General features: G+C 36.0%; 1 protein-coding gene across 1 annotated transcript in view; it reads left to right on the top strand.

The window, feature by feature from the left end:
* The window catches only part of LOC102112723 (guanine nucleotide-binding protein G(I)/G(S)/G(O) subunit gamma-4), a 94,213-nt gene that overhangs the window by 46,092 nt on the left and 27,841 nt on the right, over window positions 1–20,280 (top strand). Inside the window, exons 24-45 of the mRNA XM_014263509.2 lie at window positions 419–596; window positions 1,505–1,674; window positions 3,140–3,370; window positions 4,267–4,433; window positions 4,919–5,071; window positions 6,265–6,456; window positions 6,955–7,133; window positions 8,112–8,318; window positions 9,625–9,801; window positions 10,276–10,352; window positions 11,278–11,466; window positions 12,205–12,350; window positions 12,439–12,535; window positions 13,189–13,250; window positions 13,603–13,658; window positions 14,652–14,804; window positions 15,141–15,385; window positions 16,074–16,140; window positions 17,047–17,203; window positions 17,598–17,738; window positions 18,141–18,358; window positions 19,690–19,920. Coding sequence (XP_014118984.2) covers window positions 419–596; window positions 1,505–1,674; window positions 3,140–3,370; window positions 4,267–4,433; window positions 4,919–5,071; window positions 6,265–6,456; window positions 6,955–7,133; window positions 8,112–8,318; window positions 9,625–9,801; window positions 10,276–10,352; window positions 11,278–11,466; window positions 12,205–12,350; window positions 12,439–12,535; window positions 13,189–13,250; window positions 13,603–13,658; window positions 14,652–14,804; window positions 15,141–15,385; window positions 16,074–16,140; window positions 17,047–17,203; window positions 17,598–17,738; window positions 18,141–18,358; window positions 19,690–19,920 — 3,493 coding nt within the window. The remainder of the gene's footprint in view (window positions 1–418; window positions 597–1,504; window positions 1,675–3,139; window positions 3,371–4,266; window positions 4,434–4,918; window positions 5,072–6,264; window positions 6,457–6,954; window positions 7,134–8,111; window positions 8,319–9,624; window positions 9,802–10,275; window positions 10,353–11,277; window positions 11,467–12,204; window positions 12,351–12,438; window positions 12,536–13,188; window positions 13,251–13,602; window positions 13,659–14,651; window positions 14,805–15,140; window positions 15,386–16,073; window positions 16,141–17,046; window positions 17,204–17,597; window positions 17,739–18,140; window positions 18,359–19,689; window positions 19,921–20,280) is intronic.

The raw sequence follows: 20,280 nt of genomic DNA, 5'->3' as shown, positions 1-20,280 counted from the left end.
AACATGAGCTTTAATTTCACAGTTCTTGCTCTTGATTACTATTCCACAAAATTCCAACTCTGAAAACTAAGGGAATGTTTTCAATGGCTGTCATATAGAAATTTATTAAGCTTTTAGTGTATAGAATGTTCTGTTGTTTCAGTTTTTGCTGTATTTGAATAACAAATTTTAAAAATAGGGATTTTTGCTCTGTGCAGTAAAAGTGGGAACTGCTCACAAAAAATGTTACTCTGATCAGATTATCCTTTTTACTCTCTGCCATCATAAAAATAAGTGTTAATGTAGCTTGGTAGTCAAGAGTATTGGAGAAATTATGTTTTCCAAGTTTCTAACCTGAACCTTCTTCCTGTCCCTCAAGAACTGCCATTTCACATTTTTTAATCTTTCCTGCTGTGGTAAAACATATTCCTGTTTTCAGATGTGCAGAAGACTACCTTGTGCTTATCTGTTGTGGATTATATGATCTCTTGCGTGGAGTTCTCCTAATCCTACCAGATATCATGCTAGAAGATGTGATGGACAAACTTATCCAACCTGATTATCTTATAGTTCTGGTGAACCACCCATCTCCTCTCATACAACAAGGAGTCATAAAAGTAGGCCTATATCCAATGTTTTCTCCTAAAAAGTTGTGAACCAGCATAATTAACATTTTGAAAACATGATTAAAATTTTAAAATTTTTGTTTTGCTTTCTTAAGTTTTCTACATTTGTTTCTGAGTTTTGAGACAATTTTTCACTCCATGGATTTTAAAAAAAAAACAAAACAGAGCAAATCACGAAGCAACATTAACACAGACTCTTGAATAGATAAATATAGTTCCTAATGTAAGCCAAAGAGCTTATGACAGCATTGCCGTTGTAAATGGAAGGAACAGTGCAGAAAGTCAGTAATGCAAGACATGATGCAGTGTGTAAAAAAAAAGTGCTTGCACCTTAGTTTGACTTTTAACAGAGTTGACTTTGACTTACGCTGAGGAGTCATCTACACATTTGTGAACTGAAGATGGACTTGAGGCTTCAAAATGTTTTCAGAGGTTTTTTGTAGCATTAAGGACAGTGTTTCTGTATGATGGCATTATGTAGATAAAAAACTTAGAGTAGATTTCTATTTTAATTTGAAAAAGATTAAGATTGTATGGCTTTATTGAGAACAAATGTCATGCTTGCATTTGCATGCATATCAAAGTGTAAGACGTGTAAGATTGAACAAGTATAAAAGGTTTGAGTATTTATGTATGCATTTGCTAACTGTTGTGTGTGATTTCATCTGCCCTAAACTTGATGAAAAATATAAGATCAAAAATATATTATCAGATGTTGATTGTAATAAGGACAGTGTAGATTTCAGCTGCAATAGTATAATTGATGTTTGCAATTTAAAAAATTGCATCGATGTTTGAATTTAAAAAAAAATTATTTCAATCACAGACAACAATTTAACTTTCAGGGCAGTTATATTAAATGTTTAACTCTTACACCATAATTATGCATTTATTTTTAGTTGTTGGATGCATATTTCAACAGAGCAAGGAGGGAGCAGAAGGAGAAATTCTTAAAGAATCGTGGCTTTTCTTTGCTAGCCAACCAGCTGTATCTGCATCAGGGGACTCAGGAAGTTGTAGAATGCTTTTTGGAAATGCTTTTTGGCCGCTCTGTTGGCTTGGATGAAGAGTAAGTAATGCTGTGCTTTTATGTCCTGTAACAATATGTGAGTTACAAGCAGTGCACTTTGCTGGTCAACAACTATAAAAAGGGTTCCTTCAAAACTGTTCTGGTATGTTTTGCTTATTTAACACTGAAATGTATTAAAATCCTTAGAGCCATTGTTTGGATCTTAAACTATTTGTAAGCAACTTCATCTGATGGCTGTCAGCTGGTATCTTGTAAACTCTCTGAGGCACTCCAAGTCTGAGGCCTTGAACTCAAACGTCGTATAATCAGTTTAACTCTCTCTGTTGTCTCTGAAACTGATCTGTATCCTTAAAATTTTAAGTAGCAGTCACTAGACTTCTCTTCTTGGATTTTGGTAGATAACTAAGGAAAAATCTTGATGCCACAGTTGCTTCCTTGTCTTGGCTCCGAATTTAAATGGCTGTCCCTTTCAGGGAAAATCCCAGGCATACACCATTTTTATGAACTGAAGAGTCACCTCATATTGACAAAAAAGATTACGTTAAGCAGACAGCTATATAAGTAAATTATATTTTTTAGCATTAGTCTGACTACATAATGCTTGTATAGACGTCACATGTTTAAATATAATCATTGGAAAAATCTTGCAAAAAGTTCCTTCTCAATTGCTACCTCTGCAGTAGCCAATTTGTAATTTGTAGCCAAATTCTGCCTCTTGACCTGATCTTCACCATTCAAAAACTATTCTTGTTTAACTGCAATATTTAGTTATGGCTGCTTAATTTGCCCCAAAGCAAATTACTTCTGTTACTTCTTCAGGATTTATTATGGGGCTGGAAAGATAATTCTAATGCCTCAAGTTTTTAGTATTGTGTATAATAGTCATATGATGGGCTCATAACCTTATAATAGTAATGCAGTTTCTTAGTGCCCAAATAAAACAAGGTCTGAAGCACTGCACTGAATTCTGCAATCACTACAAGCCAGATGCCAAGCTTAATTAAAATCTAGCAGTAGTGGATATGGAGTATCAAACCTGCTTCCAGTCAGTGTATTGTTATAGTGGTGACAAACTGTATCTGTTCTCTTGATAAGTTAATATCTTGATAAGATAATAATATAATTAAAATATAATATAATAATATAATAAGTTAATATCTTGATAATAGTGACTATTGGAAAGGTGATGCAACAGTTTTCTGCACTGATTAAAAACCCCCCTCTATTTTCATGAAGTCGGTATTGTAGACAGTTGGTAATTAGCTGAAGTGTCAGATTTACTTGTTAGGCACTTCATTCCTTTGTGGCTCTATGAAAAGTTATTTTTCTCTTATTGGATTTTTTTAGTAGACAGGTATTGTTACTAAAATGAAATGTAGGAAATTACCATGGACATCTTTGCCAAAATATAAGCATGATATATAACTGGTACTCCAGTTGCATGTACTGTTTTTGTTAGCAGATTGTTCTTTAGGATGCCATTTACTCATATTTCTGTTAACAGATTTGATCTGGAAGATGTCAAGAATGTTGGACTTTTTCGAAAATGGTGTGTCATTCCTATTCTGGGTCTAATAGAGAATTCTCTCTATGATAATGTTCTGCTCCACAACTGCTTCTGTCTCCTCCTGCAAATCATAAGTTCCTGCTCAAAAGTTGCAGACCTACTGCTTGATAATGGTTTGCTCTATGTGTTGTGTAATACGCTGGCTGCTCTCAATGGTCTGGAAACAAAGTGAGTATTGTTTCTGTTGCTATCAAATATTCTAGGCACAGCCTTAAGGCTAGTAAGAAATTACTGTATTGTATTTGACTTTTTAAAATTATCAGAGGCCATGTAGAAAATAGTGGGTTTGAGGTTTTCAGCTTTATATCTGTAAGTTAATGTTCAGTCAGTTCAAATAATGGAATATAAAATGTTCTTTCCATACCTTAAACAGTCAAGTGAAATGACATTTTAAAATGAGAGTTTGTCACACTGTCTGCACTTTCAATGCTTTTCTTAATAAAACTGAACAGTAAGATAAAGGCACAGGAAATGGTAGCATTCTATCTATGGCCAATATCGAAACTGAAGAAAATTCTCTTGTGTACTGCCTATGATTTAATATTTGAGATTCTGAGTAACTTCAATGATTTTATTAGCTATAAAGATTCTGTAACAAAGGTTATATAGGGAACAAAGGAAAAGACAGGGTTTTGTTATTTTATTTAATTAGTTGGTATCCTGAAGAAATGGAAAGGTTTCCTTTTTACCTCAGTATAGTTTTTGTTCAGCATGATTATAAAATGAGATTATCCTGATATTTTCTTGAGAAATATGAGATTTCAGAGTTGTTCTTTGACTTAAAAAATCTGATAGTAATACATCATTGCTTTTCCAATAAAACTGTGCTGCACTGAACATTAGAATGCCTCAAAAATTTGCAGGCATCCAATCTGCCAAATTAACACTAAAGCAATGTCTTGAATTATAATTTTCTGGTCTTCAGCAGTGACATTTATATATGAAGTACAACATAATATTAGGTAGAGTTGGCAGAAGTCACAAGGGGAATAATAATGGGTCTTGTTAAGAGTTATGATCTACTAGAATTGTCATGTTTCTGGTAACTACAACTTTGTTTGCAGCATTCCCTTGAATGACTACAAGTTACTTGCATGCGATATACAACAGCTGCTAGTAGCAGTTGCAATTCATGCCTGCAGCTCCTCAGGTTCTCAATATTTTCGTGTTATTGAAGACCTCATTGTGCTGCTGGGTCATCTCCAAAATAGTAAAAATGCAAGGATGCAAAGTAAGTTGTCTGCTAATTTTTGGGGTCATGGGACTGGAGAAGTAAATTCCTTCCCCACTGTTTCTTTATTTAATATTCCTGCTGAGGGAGAAGGGGGAGTTTTCTGGTGGTGAATCTCTCTTCTTAAGTGGTTCTCAAATTAGTGTTTTCCCTTAGGAGTCTGCCTTGTGGTCAAGAATTGTGTGCTGCTAATCTGAAAGAACAGTGACTGTAAAAGTTCTTTAAGAATATTTAAATGAAAACATTCTGTACAGTTTAATTTAGCTTGTTTTAGAGTAATCAAATTCAATGGCTTTTCTGTGAGAACTCATTTCTGTAGTGTCTGTGTCTGTGGAATAGTGAGGTGACTTTGTGTGACTCCTGTGGAAGCTAGAGTTTTATAGTTCTTGACACATTTTGTGTTTTGACTTGCTACAAACATCTGGTAAAAAATCCTGGAGATGTGTAAAACATGTCATGTAGACTTTGTATGCCTCTCTCTCTAGATATTGCAGTTGTTCTGCAGTTAAGAGTTCTTCAAGCAGCCATTGAATTAATAAAAACCACAGCAAGCCAAGATGCTCAGGAGCAGGCCAGTTCAGCCCCAGCACCCTCAGCACCACATCGCACAATGTTTCAAAAGCGCAAAGGCATCGCGGGTGAGTAGCAGAAGTGTAGAGTTCTTGTACTTTCTCCTGTATATATTACTTGATGATTGCATGATATTGCCTTCTCTGGGGAGTCTCTTAAATTCACAAGTTGCTTAGTAAAGATGTTTTTAAACTAACTCATAATGCTTGTAATAGCCAACCTCACAGTAAGGTAATGCCAAAATCAATTTAGTGCTTGTAACTAACACAGGTATGATGTGGGGATTGCTGTGTTGCACGACTTCTCTTTAGAGACAGTCCTGAAATTGTCTAAACCTGCCACTCCAAATTTGTACTTGGAAGTGCCACTGTGGTTGTGTTTTTAAAACCTGTGTTGACTTCTAGCTTTAGCAGTAATAGTTTCCCTGTATTTGATAGCTAGTCAGTCCTTCTGTAAAGGTTTTGGATTTGTCTGGATGTAAGTTAATTTTGTATGTCTCTTACAAATAAAGCTGCATTAAACACTTCACAGAAGATAGTTTAAAAACCTGGCAAGCACTTATTATTCCCTGTTTACTATGGGAATGTTTCTCTTGAGATGGTCAGCTTTTGAGACCCCTCTCCATCAACCTAGCAACCTAGTGAAATGTTTTTATATATATATATATATGTTCAGTACAATGAAAACGTTTTTATATTAGTGAACCTGTTGAGGCATTAAAGGTAAATAGAAACAGTTATTTCCAAAAGAAGGAAGCACAATCAAGACCTCCCAGTTAATTTCAAGAAAATTCTGAGGAATATTCTTTTAAGTTAGATACTGTGCTTCTGTTAGTGGCAATAGATATGGTACAAAATGTGTCTGCTGATATATCTGGCTCATCATTTGTGCTGATGAACCTACTCTGAAATATTTTGTTGTATTACTGATTTTCAGTCCTTTATCCTATTTATACAGTAAAAAGAAGAATAAAAGTAAGTGGGTTTGGATGTTTAGCACAAGGATATGGAAGTCATACAATAAATCTAATCTTGAGACTAAGTCATTTCAGATCACTTATTATTTGAAATTTATATATTTATTTTCAAAAAGCTTTAAAAATAAGACAAACACCCAATGACACATATGTTCCCTTTGATGCTGATATATTTCAAATGTTCGTTTCTTTAAATGATGTGAACTCTTTGGATGAAAGTAATTGCTGAGTGATTGAGTTCTTGTGCATTTTAGTGGAATTCTATTCATACTTCTCTCCTTAAAGCTTCCAGGAAGTTTTCCCTTGCTCAGTCTGATGCTCTGCTGGTGAAAATGCGCTCACTAGCAAGTGAGGAATTCAACATGATGATGCAGCGGAGAATGAGCCAAGAAAATCCTATCCAAGCCACTGAGTCTGAGTTTGCACAAAGGTTACAGAGGCTGACAGTTTTGGCTGTTAACAGGCTCATTTATTTAGGTAGGATTTCTTTTTGGTTTATTTCTGTTTTGATGAGAAATGAATTATTGCTTTTGGAATGCAGAAGTGTTAGAGAGGAAAGTTGTTCTACTGACACAAGTTTAATGGATTTAGCCACAAAGCGTCGTTCTCTGTGGTTTGTCTCTGTGTTATGTAACTGGCAATCTGGGTAATGTTTTTATCTGAATGAACTGAACAAGTTACTTTATTTTTATATTAGTCCATTCATGTGTTAACTGCCTGAATTATTGCATGAAGATTTAACTTCCAAAGGGAGCATCTGTTCCCTTAAAAATGCTATTTTTCTATGAAATGGCTACATTGATTAGCAAGCCTTGATGACTTTGAGAGCTAGTTCAAATTCTGCAAAAGCAAGGGACAGTGTAAGTATGGTAAATATATCAGTAAAGGCAGTATTTGATATAATGCCAACTAGAGGTTTGTAGGATTGTCTTGCTTGAGATGGTACTGATCAATACGTACGTCTTAAATTTTAAGCCTCTACTGAAGAGTGCCTTGATGTACTGGGTATAACAGAAAATACAAGTCAGAGCAGACTTTCAGCATCCCAGCTGGAAGTTCCCGAAGAGGAAAGCCAGCAAGAACTGACCAGCAGAATAAATCCTTTTCTTAAAGAAATGGCCAAAATGTTGGTGGAAGGAATCAAAGTATCCAGTGTAAGTAATAGATGCTGTCTATATTAAAGCATATTTATCAGGAGCTTTCAGGCACAGTGTATTCTATCCATAAATACTTTTCTTACTACCTCTGTCTGTTCAACTGTGGCAGTAAAAACCCTGTTCAGCTTCCCAGTTACTTTGCAGTTACAAAATAAAAAATGGATCTGTTCTGATTTTTACCTTTACATTTAGCAAAATTCTGCTTGAACAAGAACATAGAATTTAAATAGACTTTCTTGTACTGTAAATATTTGTTTGATTTCTTAAACTTCAACACTGAGGTTTGCTGAAGCCTATAAAACCAGATCTTCTGTGCATCCACAGGTGGTGGAGATTTTTTGAGCAATTTGTTTATAGTATATTTTGGAGTTGGAAAGGAGAGCTTTCTCTTTTTTCAATTCTTGCTAAAGCACTGAAAGTCATCTAACATACAGGTGTTAGTTAGCTTGTCAGCCTTCCCAAGGTGATCAGTTTTTGCTTGGATAATACAAAGTGTGTTACTGCTCTTCCTTAGGTCATCTTGGTAAAAGTAGTTCTACCTACTTTCTAGCTCAGAAAAACTATATTTGGTAGGTGTATTATCTTTCTGTTGTGCCATACCTGTAGTACTTTTCAAAGATGGCAATTTTTTTCTTGTGAACACACCTCCTTTCAATGCCTGGTTTCTTATCTTTTGAGGTAATCCCTCAGAAACTGGTGATTAATGTAAAAGGGTTGTTGATTAAAATGAGCAATAAAGAAATCGCTCTGGTTTTTAAATCCTCTACATCACAGTTTTCACTTTCTGGATTGTTTTAGTAGAATGCCTTTTAACCCATAATAATAATCGCTGTACTAAACCAAAACAATTACTTTGGTAGATAAAACTTCATCTTGCATTTTGATCATATTAACCATGTTTATTTTGTAATGTGAAAAACTTGATAGAAGGAAGTCGTAACCCTGCAATATTAAAAAGTTGTCTCCATTACTTAGGGCACCAGCAGAATGAGCACTCCAAAACAGCAGTGGAACAGAATCGTTGTGTTATGTAAGGACACATTCCGTACGCAGCTTGGGAGGCTTCTTGTGCATAGCTTGTCTCCTGTAAGGCCTCTGCAGGAGAGGAAGCAGGCTTTGGAAATGGTACAAGAAGTAAACCAGCAAGAGATTCTGCGTGACTGTCTAAGCCCAACTTTGCAAGTAAGCTCAAGAGTTTTTGAGATAAGTTTTTAAAACCTGTTTTCAATTTTTTGTCTACATTTTGCAATTATTTAGAACTGTATGTAGGTAGTTGTTCACTGCTATTTTAGTATGACAATTGTCAAACAAAACACCTGTGTGTACCTCTGCAATTGCTATACTATCCTGAGGACAGATAGCATTAAGTCTGGGTATGTTGATGCCATTCTGCATCAAACATATCCTCTGTCAGTGCAGAGACAAAAGGTGATACTAGTCTTAGCATGAAGGATTTTACTGAGGAAGCTGGGAATTAAAGTACTCTAAAAAAGCAAATTAAGGAAGGAATTATCCTTGTTATGGAGCTCTTAACTGTAGATTTCCTGAAGCTTGTAAGAATTGATTGCAACTAGATTTTAAGAAGCAGTCAATCATAAGCCAAAGCAGTACACTCTCTTTTCTTACTTAACCTTTATTAGTTCTTAAAGTGGGATTGTGTATTCCATGTTCTTAAGCTAAAAAGTTGAATATGTTCTCCCTAATTTTCTGAGTTTGTCAGAAGAAAGCTTCTAATTGTACTATGTTAGTGCAAGCTTAAGAGCAAGCATGTCTTAGAGTCACAGGGAGAAATTAGGTAGGAATGTTGCTGTTTGAGATCTTCAGGAATTGCAAGAATGAAATAAGACGTGCCACAGTTTGAGTTGCTGTATACTAAGGAGAGAAAGTATTTATTGGATTAGTTTATATATATATATATATAATATATATATAATATAGAAATATATAGTATATATTTCTGATCACGTATACGTTATTAAAATAAATGAGTTTTATCAGGTAGAAAAGAGCTGATATACGAGCAGTGACTTCTGTGTGGGAGTGTCATGTTGAGTGTATTTATGGCTTATGTCTGCTTAACTTCATTATCTGTCAGCTCTAATTTCATTAATCAAATGAGGTGTAGTATTCTTGGCAGGCAAAATTAGAAGTCTCTGGCACATATTTCCTGAAGTAAAAATAAGGCTTCAGGAGATGAGTACTGGGGCACTCCATTTTCTTGCAAGCTGTTTGACAAGTCACAAGATGCTGGGGCAAAGTTTATCATGTGAGGATAAAATTCAGCATGTTTTTCTAATTTTATAAAAGTTTACGTTTAACCATTAAAGCTGTCTTTTTCTTTAAATTAGAGAACAATTAGAAGAAATCTGCACAGTCTGACTAGAAAAGGGTATAAAAGTGGAGAGGGAAATATTGCTCAGTGTTGTGGAAATGAGCGTGACCATACACGCTCATTGTATTCTCCTCTTTCCTTCTTTTCATCTTCTAGCATGGGCCTAAATTAGTGCTCTATTTGTATGAGTTAATGCACAATCACAGTGATGGAATGACCAAAGAACAACAAAGAGCAGCAGGAGACCTAATGAATACACTGAGGAGTTGTGGCTATAAATGCATTCCCCTGAGCCCACGACCAAAACCAGATTTAATAAAAGCTTTGAAAGAGGTTTGTAAATAAAAACTTTGCTTTAAAAACTGGGTGTGTTTGAGACAATTGTCTTACATAGGGTCAGGGTTTAACTGCAGATTGTGGTGTTCTTCAGTGCGTGGCTTATGCTTTAGGGAATTCTCTTTGGGTTCTCAATATTTCTGTCACATACACTCAGCTCTTCACAGCAAGCTCACAAGCTTCTCACTTAAACATATTTAATCCAGAGGAAGATGGGAGTTCATAATAAACTACTAGTATCTCTTATTTTCAAGAAAATAATTTTCAAATTCTTGCAAAGAGAATAATTCCATATAAATATAATAAAAATGGCAGTAACTGAAATGAAGCCTTGCTGATTTAAAATGCTGTGAAGATCTCAGTTTAACAATTTTGTCCCTCTTCCTTTTTAAAACTGGTATATCCTTTAGCCTCCCCTTCCTTATTTTCATCTGTCTGGAAAAGAAAGTAATGTGTAAAACTTCCATTCAGGATCAGAAGAAATATGAGATGGAAGAAGGTGTAAACAAAGCTGCTTGGGAGAAGACAATGGCTAATAATCGGCAGAAGTAAGTGCCTTAGAGGGGCTGCGAGAACTTAAAGAAATGTTCCCTGTTCAGCACTTCCCATTGCAAAGTTGCCTGTGTGGTTATTATGGATGGGGTTTTTTACAAATTAACACCATCACTAGTTTTCAGGATTTTAAGCATACTGTTATATTATAGGCATGTGCATTTTGGTAGGTTGTATAATAAATGGCATTGTGTGAACCTCAATAGTGAATTGCTTTTTGCACGTTTGGCATTTCACCCTTAATTTTATGACTATTGCATCTGTCCAATCACCTCTCCTTGTTGCTGTGGTCTGTGCGATTAAATGTTCCTGCAACTAACCCTGATTTTCAACAAATGAAATATTGTATTCAGTATACCATGTGAGTATTTTTGTGAGCTATGTAGACTACTGCTCCGTGGCGTAATTGTAAATTTCAGTACATTGTGGTAGTTTGAGTTTTCCATTAATTTAAATTTCAGGCTTTGCCGTAAAAATCAGATTTGAGATGTACACACAATGTGCTTTTAAGTAGGCAAGTGCAGTAGCTGTAAAGGGCACATTAGTCAAGTCCATGGCAGACAAGTGTTAAGACTTTCTTATGTTGAATGACTTAGGAGATTTAATCAGTAGTAAATTAGTGTCCATACTCCAGATTTTTATTGTAACGAGTATACATGAATTAGTCAAGCACGTTGATGCATAGCCATTGATCTTCTGACTGGCTTGGCTTGTCTTTGGCCAAAAGTAATAGGTTTTTTGATGACTAAGAAGCAGAAGGTACTCATGAATCTCATTATGTAGGCTAAGTTGCTCCACTTCTGCTGTAACTGGAACTCTACGTATCTACTGCCAAACTGATTGTATTTTATGAGGCGTTTTGGTGTCTTTCCCTTTTCAGTGTGTTTATTTGGCATTTTAAAACACAGCTCCTCTCCTCAGTCTCTTTCAGCGTCTAGATACAAAATCTAAAGACATTTCTAAAATAGCTGGAGACATCACACAAGCTGTGTCGTTGTCACAAGGAATGGAGAGGAAGAAAGTAATCCAGCATATCAGGGGGATGTATAAGGCAGAGCTGAGTGCCAGCAGACATTGGCAGGAACTTGTTCAGCAGCTTACCCATGATCGGTGAGTTTTCTCATCTCAGTGAAGAAGTGAGAGGGACTTGATGCCTGACATGTGCTTCTTGTTCTAATTAGAGGAATATGAAATGGAGATATTAAAATAAGAATTCCTCTTGCTAACCATCTGATAGTTGCACTTGTGAAAGACTTGATTAGATTTTTTTCTTTTTTTGCCCTATCTTTTAGGGTCAGTTGCCAAGTAGTATTTCCATCCCATTTAGACTTTTTTTTTTCATCATAAACATTTTGCTGTGCCTAATACAATGAAGGGTGTCCTAAAGTTTTCATATTTTGCACAACATAGATGGAGTAAAAGAAGTATTTTTGGGGTAATGTTACTCACATTAGCATCTAAATACTCTGTTCACTAAATAGTGTAGAACAGAGGATGTTAATGTTGATAAGAAATCAATCTATGGTATTTTCGCCATTGCAGAACTAGTATTATGTCATGTTTGCAGCAGCAGAGTTTTCAAAATAGTGTTGGATGCATTGTATTGCTGTTTTCATTAGACTGAGTAACTTCAAGAACAGTCTTAGAGTAGCAGCTTGTGAAAAGTCATTTGGTGGAATAGCTCATGAAAATAAACTACAGAATTCAGTCTTTTAATATTTTTTCAGAAAAAATTCCCCAGTGTACTTCAGTGCAACTTCTGTCTTTCTACTAGTTAAAGAAGAGCTGAATTAATAAGCATATATATTGCCTCAGCTGCCATACTCCTAACATATATTTTTTTATCAGAGCACTCTGGTATGACCCAGTCTATTACCCAACTTCTTGGCAACTGGATCCAACAGAGGGCCCAAACAGAGAGAGGCGCCGCTTGCAGAGGTGCTACCTAACTATTCCAAACAAGTATCTTCTCCCAGACAGGCAAAAACAGGAAGGTAATTAAAACATCTTCAATGCTGAATGTAGCATAATGTCTGAATTGTAATGACTGTTACTACCTTACTATTTGTGATGTCTTTATAGGTGTGATAAAAACTCCATTGTCTTATTTATTTGAAGACAAAACACATTCTTCTCACTCCTCTACTGTAAAGGACAAAGCTGCAAGTGAACATATAAGGTAAATGTTGGATAACACTTGCTTCCCTTTCCTGTCTTTTTCTAACCAAATTAAACAGTTGTCTAAAAACATTTTTTTTGTCTTAAAAACATTTTTTAAAAAATCAAGTGGGAAATGAGACTAGTGTCAAAAATAGTAGGCATTTTGCTTTACTCAAAAGTAAAAGACTAGAGCTACCAAATACCATCTGGTGTGCTGTGGATAGGACTTGTGGGATAACCTGGTGAGATCTTATTTTCACTTAGTAGCACTGCCTGTCCTAGATATCTAAGATCTGGTAGGTCTTTCCATCAGAGTTCAAAAGCAAATTGTCTTTCAGTCCTCTGCTTTTATCACTGCATTACTCAACTCTGCAGTTGTGTAAATTTGCCACCTGTTACAGGCACTAATACAGCCTAAAATAACTGCAGAGAACATGGAAAGAAATAAGTGCAAATACACTCATAAGCACATCTAGGAAGTTGAGGTTCGATTTTCTTTCCCTCTTTGGGATATAAACCATTAGTCATGTTGTTGGACAGTTTTCTTCAGTTGTAACCTTGGAAGCTGTTTGGTTTAGGTTGGTTTTAGGTCTCCTGAAAGGTACATAAATCCATAAAGAAAGGACAGGCATTTCCCTAATCCATAAGCATTTCCACTTTGAAATATTTCAGAGTTAATCGAAGATGTATAAGTGTAGCACCTTCTAGAGAGACTGCTGGTGAACTATTGCTAGGTAAGTAGAATTTTCAGTCTTTATAAATATATTTTTGGTGTTAGAGTCTGCTGTATATATAAACCTGGCTAATTTTTTAGAAGTAATTGAGTTGTTGCCTGACTCTGTGGATTACATACTTTGATATATCAATTTTGCCTTTCTTCTCTACTGTTTTCATGAATGCTTTTTGAACTGCCAGTAAGTTTTAAGACCACTTGCTAAAAGATGTGGGATGATAAATGTATTTCTGTCAAGTACTGTCTTGCCCCTGGTACTATTCTTAGCATTATTAACTCCTGAATGCTGTTTATAAAACCCAAAGATGCATTGTGCAATATCACGTACCTTTTCATAACTATTTTTGCTGTAGGAAAATGTGGCATGTATTTTGTTGAAGATAATGCTTCAGACACAATTGAAAATTCGGTAAGTGTTAGAACATATTGTCCAGCTTTAATTTTACCAAACTATGGCTGTGAGTAGCTTGCTTCTTCAACGAAATCGGTGGCAGTAGTACTAGAGATCTCTGGATAAAGCTAGCCGAACTGATTAGTTTGGTTTGTGTTGCTTCTGTTGACCCTGGCTATGGAATTTGTGGTGATAGAACAAAACAAAGATGTGGGCCTGATGCTGGGAGGGAATGAGGAATGAGAGGCTTCTGCACCTTGCAGTCCATTGCTTTGAGTTTATCAGCAAAGTGCACAGAGTTTGCTTTGGTCTACACCTGAGAACATGCCTCAGTGGAAGCTGGGGCACTATGAAGTGCAGAAAGTCACAGGTGTATGAATTGTGCTCCACAGCATCTCATTCTTGAATTTTACATTATATATGATGTTCTAGCTCCTTCCTTTTCTTGTACAAGAGGATTGTTTCATGAAAGAGAAGGGAGCTGACCTAATCCTTCTGATGTACAAAGACTCGAATATGTAAATTGTTCATACATCCAACAAACATGTAAAAATAATCAAGATACGGATTGTACTACTGAAAGCTTTATACTGCTTTTATAGAGCTCTTCCTTGCATGTACTGAACAGGTAGTTCCTGTGGTTTAAGATGCTAGCAGCTGCTGTGTCCTTCACAGAGCTGTCAGAGCTGGAATTCACAACAAAGCTTTGCTTGCTCTGACTGGCTGTCCAATATTTTTAGCTTAAGAGCCATGGAAAAGGTGGCATTGCTTGCTAGTGCTGGGTAAGGAACTGGAGCAGCTGAGGAGCATGTGTCATGTTCTACCCACTGCCTTGAGGAGAGTGGAGGGTGGGGAAAGCAGCTAAAGAAATTCACATCATATTAAAACAATCCATTAAAATTAAGTTTTGCCTTATGATATGCTGTATTGTTATAAACTGGCTACATTGGAGGGTTTCTTGTTTGGAAAATCCACTATTTAAAACAACTTTCCAAATTGCAAATTCTACAGAGTTTTCATGGAGAAACAGAACCAGCATCGTTTTCTTGGACCTATGAGGAAATCAAGGAAGTTCATAAGCGCTGGTGGCAGTTAAGAGACAATGCTGTAGAAATCTTTCTAACCAATGGCAGAACTTTGCTCTTGGCTTTCGATAATACAAAGGTACTGTGGCACCAATGAAGAGTAATACACCATAAATAATTTTGCTGTGTCTTTATAACGTGTATATTCAGGCATTAGGTTTTTAAGGAAACCTGTTGCTTGGACTAATTAAATTCTGCCTAATACCTTTGAAAGAACTTGGCTCAGCTGGGCTTCTGGATGATCATAGGCATGTCGTAAAACACATATCCGATATCTTAAGACATTAAAAAATCTTAGTGATACTAGACATTCTATTACAGCAGATATCTGGAAATATACAAAATGAGAGAGACTTACTTTTGGTAATTTTAAACTTTTAAATTGTATGACTAAATCTATGGTGTTTTGTTCTAGGTCCGTGATGATGTGTACCACAACATCTTGACTAACAATTTGCCTAACCTTTTGGAATATGGAAACATTACTGCTTTGACCCACCTGTGGTGCACAGGACAGATTACTAACTTTGAATATCTGACTCATTTAAACAAACATGCAGGTCGTTCCTTCAATGATCTCATGCAATATCCAGTATTTCCTTTTATACTTTCTGACTACACCAATGAAACGCTGGACCTAAATGATCCCTCGGTATATAGGTAATATGAAATGCTTTAAACTTTTTTTTCCATATACTTGAACTGATCATCCTATATAGCTTTTTAGCTTTATTGTACTAAACTGCACAAACACACAAATGGAGCTATACAGGGACAAGCCTCATCTCTAATTGGGCTTTTACAGTAAGTGGCTGCTTTGCCTGGGATATTGGAATAAAACAGGTGTGTAGATTCAAATGCAATGTGTTGGACTTCCACTGTCTTAATAGGCTATGGATAATTCACAGAATTATATAGAAGCTGTATGTTTAAATTCATATGATTACAGACTTCCAGGCCAATTAGAAACAATTAAATAGAAAAAGAAATAATATCATAAATTACTTGGCCAGTTACAAGATAAGTCTTCACTTGAATGGATTTGAGTGAATTGTCCCACCCTAATAAATTTCTGTTATGCTGATTTAACATTTGTGTGTACTAAGTCTTTGCCTTTATAGGATGCCTCTGATTTGACTGAGGAGCTTGGCATTTGCTTGCCTGTTGCTGGGCTGTAGATCTGAGTTTGCCTTTAGCACTAACAGAAAGTTGGTTTTTTTATTTTCTGAATATTTTTGAAAATCTTTAGTTTTCCTTGTCCTTTTCATTATATTTAAGGTGTTATTCTTAATGATGTGAATCAATTTGTAATAAAAATTACAACATATCAGTTCTGCTTTTGTTGCAGAAATCTGGTCAAACCAATAGCTGTGCAGTCTAAAGAAAAAGAGGATCGTTATGTGGATACTTACAAGGTAATTTGGATAATTTTTTCTTCTTGCCTTTGTCCCAAGTATAAATGACATAGTGGCTTTAGTTTTTGTAACATGTTTTTACTGGCGAAGAAGAAACCACAAATACAGTATTTCATGGCTACAGAACTCTTATTTCCAGTATATTTTCCAGGAAACATTTCCTAGGAATTGTTTTATAACATGTTTGGAACTTGTGTTTTTTCCTATACCTGAAATCACAAATCAATTTAGCCCATCCATGTGGTACTGTTGAGGAATTTAAATGGGTTCCACCTTATATGGGAATGTGCGTACATTTAAGATCATAAGATTCCCTAAAGATCAGGAAGATCATTTACTGCTGTTTAGTTGACATTACTTTGGTGGAATTTGTAGCTATTTGTTCTTTTTCATAACAGAAAGTCTGTTTTCCCTCAAGTACTCTGTTATTTTAACATGCCCTACTATGATAATGGAACTTTTTTTTTTTTTTTTCCCCTTTAAAATGCTTTAAAGGCTGTAGGAAATAGCAACATACTGGGGAATTAAAGCATCTGCAGCTGGACTTTCAAACTTGTCTGTGTCACCATGGTCTACTGTATTATTTGCAAATACTGTTTTTTCCATGACTCTGCTTTGTTAGAAAACAAGATGGGGGAGTGGAGAAAAGCAACAGTAATAAATCATGGAAAATAGGTCATTTAAATTGGCTAAAGGCTTCTATACCTAACTGGATTGTAAAAGTGATTGTGTGTCTTTAGACACTTAAAAGTGTATTTGATTCCAGATCACTTTTGAATGCATGTTTCTGAAAAGTTTGAGAGTTTATTCCTAAAGATTTTAGGCAAGCTCTTATTTTTGTTGCTGGAATGCATCTAAGGAGGAGATTTTTGATTTTCTTTTCTTTACTCTCTCCTATTTTTCTAGTATTTAGAAGAAGAGTACCGTAAAGGAGCACGAGAGGATGATCCAATGCCCCCTGTGCAACCATATCACTATGGATCTCATTATTCTAACAGTGGAACTGTACTTCATTTCCTAGTTAGGCTGCCACCTTTTACTAAAATGTTTTTAGCTTATCAAGGTAAGGTTGCATTTGCTTGTCCTTGCCTTTTACATCTGGGCCTTGTTCCAATAACCCAGGAATGCTGTATGTTACCCTATTTAGCAGAGGTTTTCCAATTTCAGATAGCTGAGCCTGGTTAAATTAAATCTGGTATGCTTTAACAGTAGATCCATTCTTGAAATTATCAAGCTAGACCATAAAGCTGGTCATCTGATATTTATACTTTAGTTTCTGGAGCATAAAAAGCTGACCTCTGTTTGACTTGCAGTCCATGTGTAACACATAGCAATTGAGATAAGAGAATTCTAAATGTTCTCAGCTAACTAGAGAGCAGTTAACTACATGAAGTTGCAGATGTGCAACTGTTAGTGTCCATCATCAATGTAACAAATGAGTTTGGATTTCTTTACAGATCAAAGTTTTGACATCCCAGACAGAACTTTTCACTCTACCAATACAACCTGGCGCCTCTCTTCGTATGAATCAATGACTGACGTAAAGGAGCTTATACCAGAATTTTTCTACCTTCCCGACTTTCTAGTTAACAGAGAAGGTATACTAAGAGGACAACAGAGCTATATACCCAAAAGAGTTGTATGATTGAGCTTATGGGTTGAAACTGAGAACATTTATATCCCTTGGCTGAATATGCTAAGTAGTAGATGTATGGGAGAAATCTGGCACGAATTTGTGGGATATGGTAAAAAAGCTATTATGTAGGAGTTAAGCTAAGTTATTCCCTAATTTGTCAGCAGGGTAAAGGAGTTTTTTGTTTTCTCATTTTCCCATTTGAATGAGTATGTACAGCTGAATGTCTTTTGGAGGGACTTGTTAGTGATGCTGCTTTGTTGATTGTTAATCACTGTGCTTAACCGTTGAGTTTTGTAGAACCCTGTAGACATTTTTGGAGTTATTGTCAACTAAAATGTTGGAATATTCACTCCACTGTTTCTAGGTTTTGATTTTGGAGTGCGTCAAAATGGTGACAGAGTTAACCATGTCAATCTTCCACCCTGGGCCCGTAATGATCCTCGTCTGTTCATCTTGATTCATCGTCAGGCTTTGGAGTCTGATCATGTTTCCCAGACAATCTGTCATTGGATTGACTTGGTGTTTGGCTATAAGCAAAAAGGCAAGGCCTCTGTTCAGGCTATTAATGTCTTTCATCCTGCAGTAAGTATTTGTTAAACAGTGTGTTTGTTCATTGTCCTTGGTAACTTAATGGGGGAGAGTTGGATTTTACTTACTTGGAAAACATCAAGCATGAAACAAGATCCCTTGCTCATGAAGTGTTGACGAATAAGAAAAGGCTTTAACTATTTCAATGTTGAACTATAAGATCCTGGGGGGTATTGTGAGACTTGGTGAATTTTTGTTCCTCTTTCTTGCCTTGAGCTAGCTGTGGGGGGATGATCAGGTCTGGGGTTTAGACTTTGTGGACAGTTGTTTGCAATGCCTTACAGTAGTCTGTTGTAACTGTATGTATCTGCTTCTGCCTAATTCAAAAGCTTTTAATTTAGGCAGGTGCTGCTGCAGTTTTTGATAGGATTAAAATAGTTCTGTGTGTCCCGAGCTCATGGTGTTTTCCTTCATACACATCCTGTGTTCTGTCCCTCTAATGAGTGCTGTTCTCTACAGTAAATTTGATTTCAAATAAGTCTTCATTTAAATTAAAGAATTCCAGAGTTTTACAGCTTAATTGCCATATGGATACCTTGAATTGCATTCTTTAGCTTCAATCCTTAGCATCACAGGGTTTGCTCAGCAGGAAGTCCTCGTTTTAAGTGCATTCAAATGTTTCATATTTTTTAGTGTTTGTTTTATGGCTAGAAAAGCTAATAAAATGGCAGTGATGGCTTTTTCAAGTAGCCATTCAAATATTTGCCTTTCTTTTATTCTTTTTGTGCTGAAGTATTGATTTAGTAACTTGAGCTTCAAATATTAAGTTTGCATGTTAATAATTTTTTAAAGTGAAAAGTCAAGGCCTTTGGTGTGACTGAGGAAAAGTGTGTGGTGCACAATTGAAGAAGCATGAAAAAGGCAAATAGAAGGAAATAATTTCCACTCTCTTGAAGTATGAGGTTTCTTTCTTCCCTACCCCAAAAGAGAGTTTTAATATGCTCGTTAAAAAGAGGTAAAGAAAATAAACTTTTCCAACTCTTTCCAATTCTTTTATCATCAGCAACCCTTCCAATTTTGCATAGATTGGTAAAAGTCTCAAACAAAATCTCTTGGACAGAAATTAGTCATAGCACATGTGTAGGAGCAGTTCACATGATAATCCTTGAAGTGGTAGTTTATTCCAGTAAAGAGGAGGTGACAAGGTTACTGCTCTCTGTGGCTCTTAAGTCAGCACAGTCCTTGTGTGATGGCTTCTGATCCACACCTTAAGCAAACAACTGAATAGTCTGCCTCTGAGTTTGTGTGTGTGTGTTGCAAAATCTTTCCCAAAGACAAACCTGACAAGCTTATTCTTGCCCCTCCCCTTTCTTTTTTGCCTCTAGACCTATTTTGGGATGGATGTTTCTGCTGTTGAAGATCCTGTTCAGAGAAGAGCCCTTGAAACAATGATAAAAACATACGGGCAAACACCTCGCCAGCTGTTTCATGCAGCACATGTTAGTAGACCTGGATCCAGGCTTATCATGGAAGGAGAACTTCCTGCTGCCATGGGATTGCTAGTGCAGTTTGCTTTCAGAGAAACCAGAGAACACACTAAAGAAATCATTTATCCAGTATGTAATTTTCAATTGCAAGATGGTTTAATTAATATCTGTGTGCTGCAATTGTTGTACCCTGCACCTTTGGTTTAGAATTGTCTTCCTAAAAGTACTACTTCCTATATTGTACTGTAAAGGAAATACACAAAATTAGTAAGTGATAGTGAAAATTGCTTTCATGCATTTGTGGTTGTTTTGTGTAAACTAAGATCTGAGTTTACCTTGGCTTTGGCAAATAGGTGTTGGACAGCATTTCAGTTAACCAGTTTTATGCTTTCGGTGATGAATTGTGGAATCAGTGTGCAGATCTATTGCAGGCAAACACATACTGTGCTTTCTTCCATCCTCGGCTTCTTCACTGTCTGTAGAACAGTT

This window comes from Pseudopodoces humilis, chromosome 3 (assembly GCF_049639895.1).
Source record: "Pseudopodoces humilis isolate 2021_Gansu_Grassland_sample_001 chromosome 3, ASM4963989v1, whole genome shotgun sequence".
NCBI classification, from domain to species: domain Eukaryota; kingdom Metazoa; phylum Chordata; class Aves; order Passeriformes; family Paridae; genus Pseudopodoces; species Pseudopodoces humilis.
Note: the sequence above shows the minus strand (reverse complement) of the source record. Positions and strands in the feature narration are given on the sequence as shown.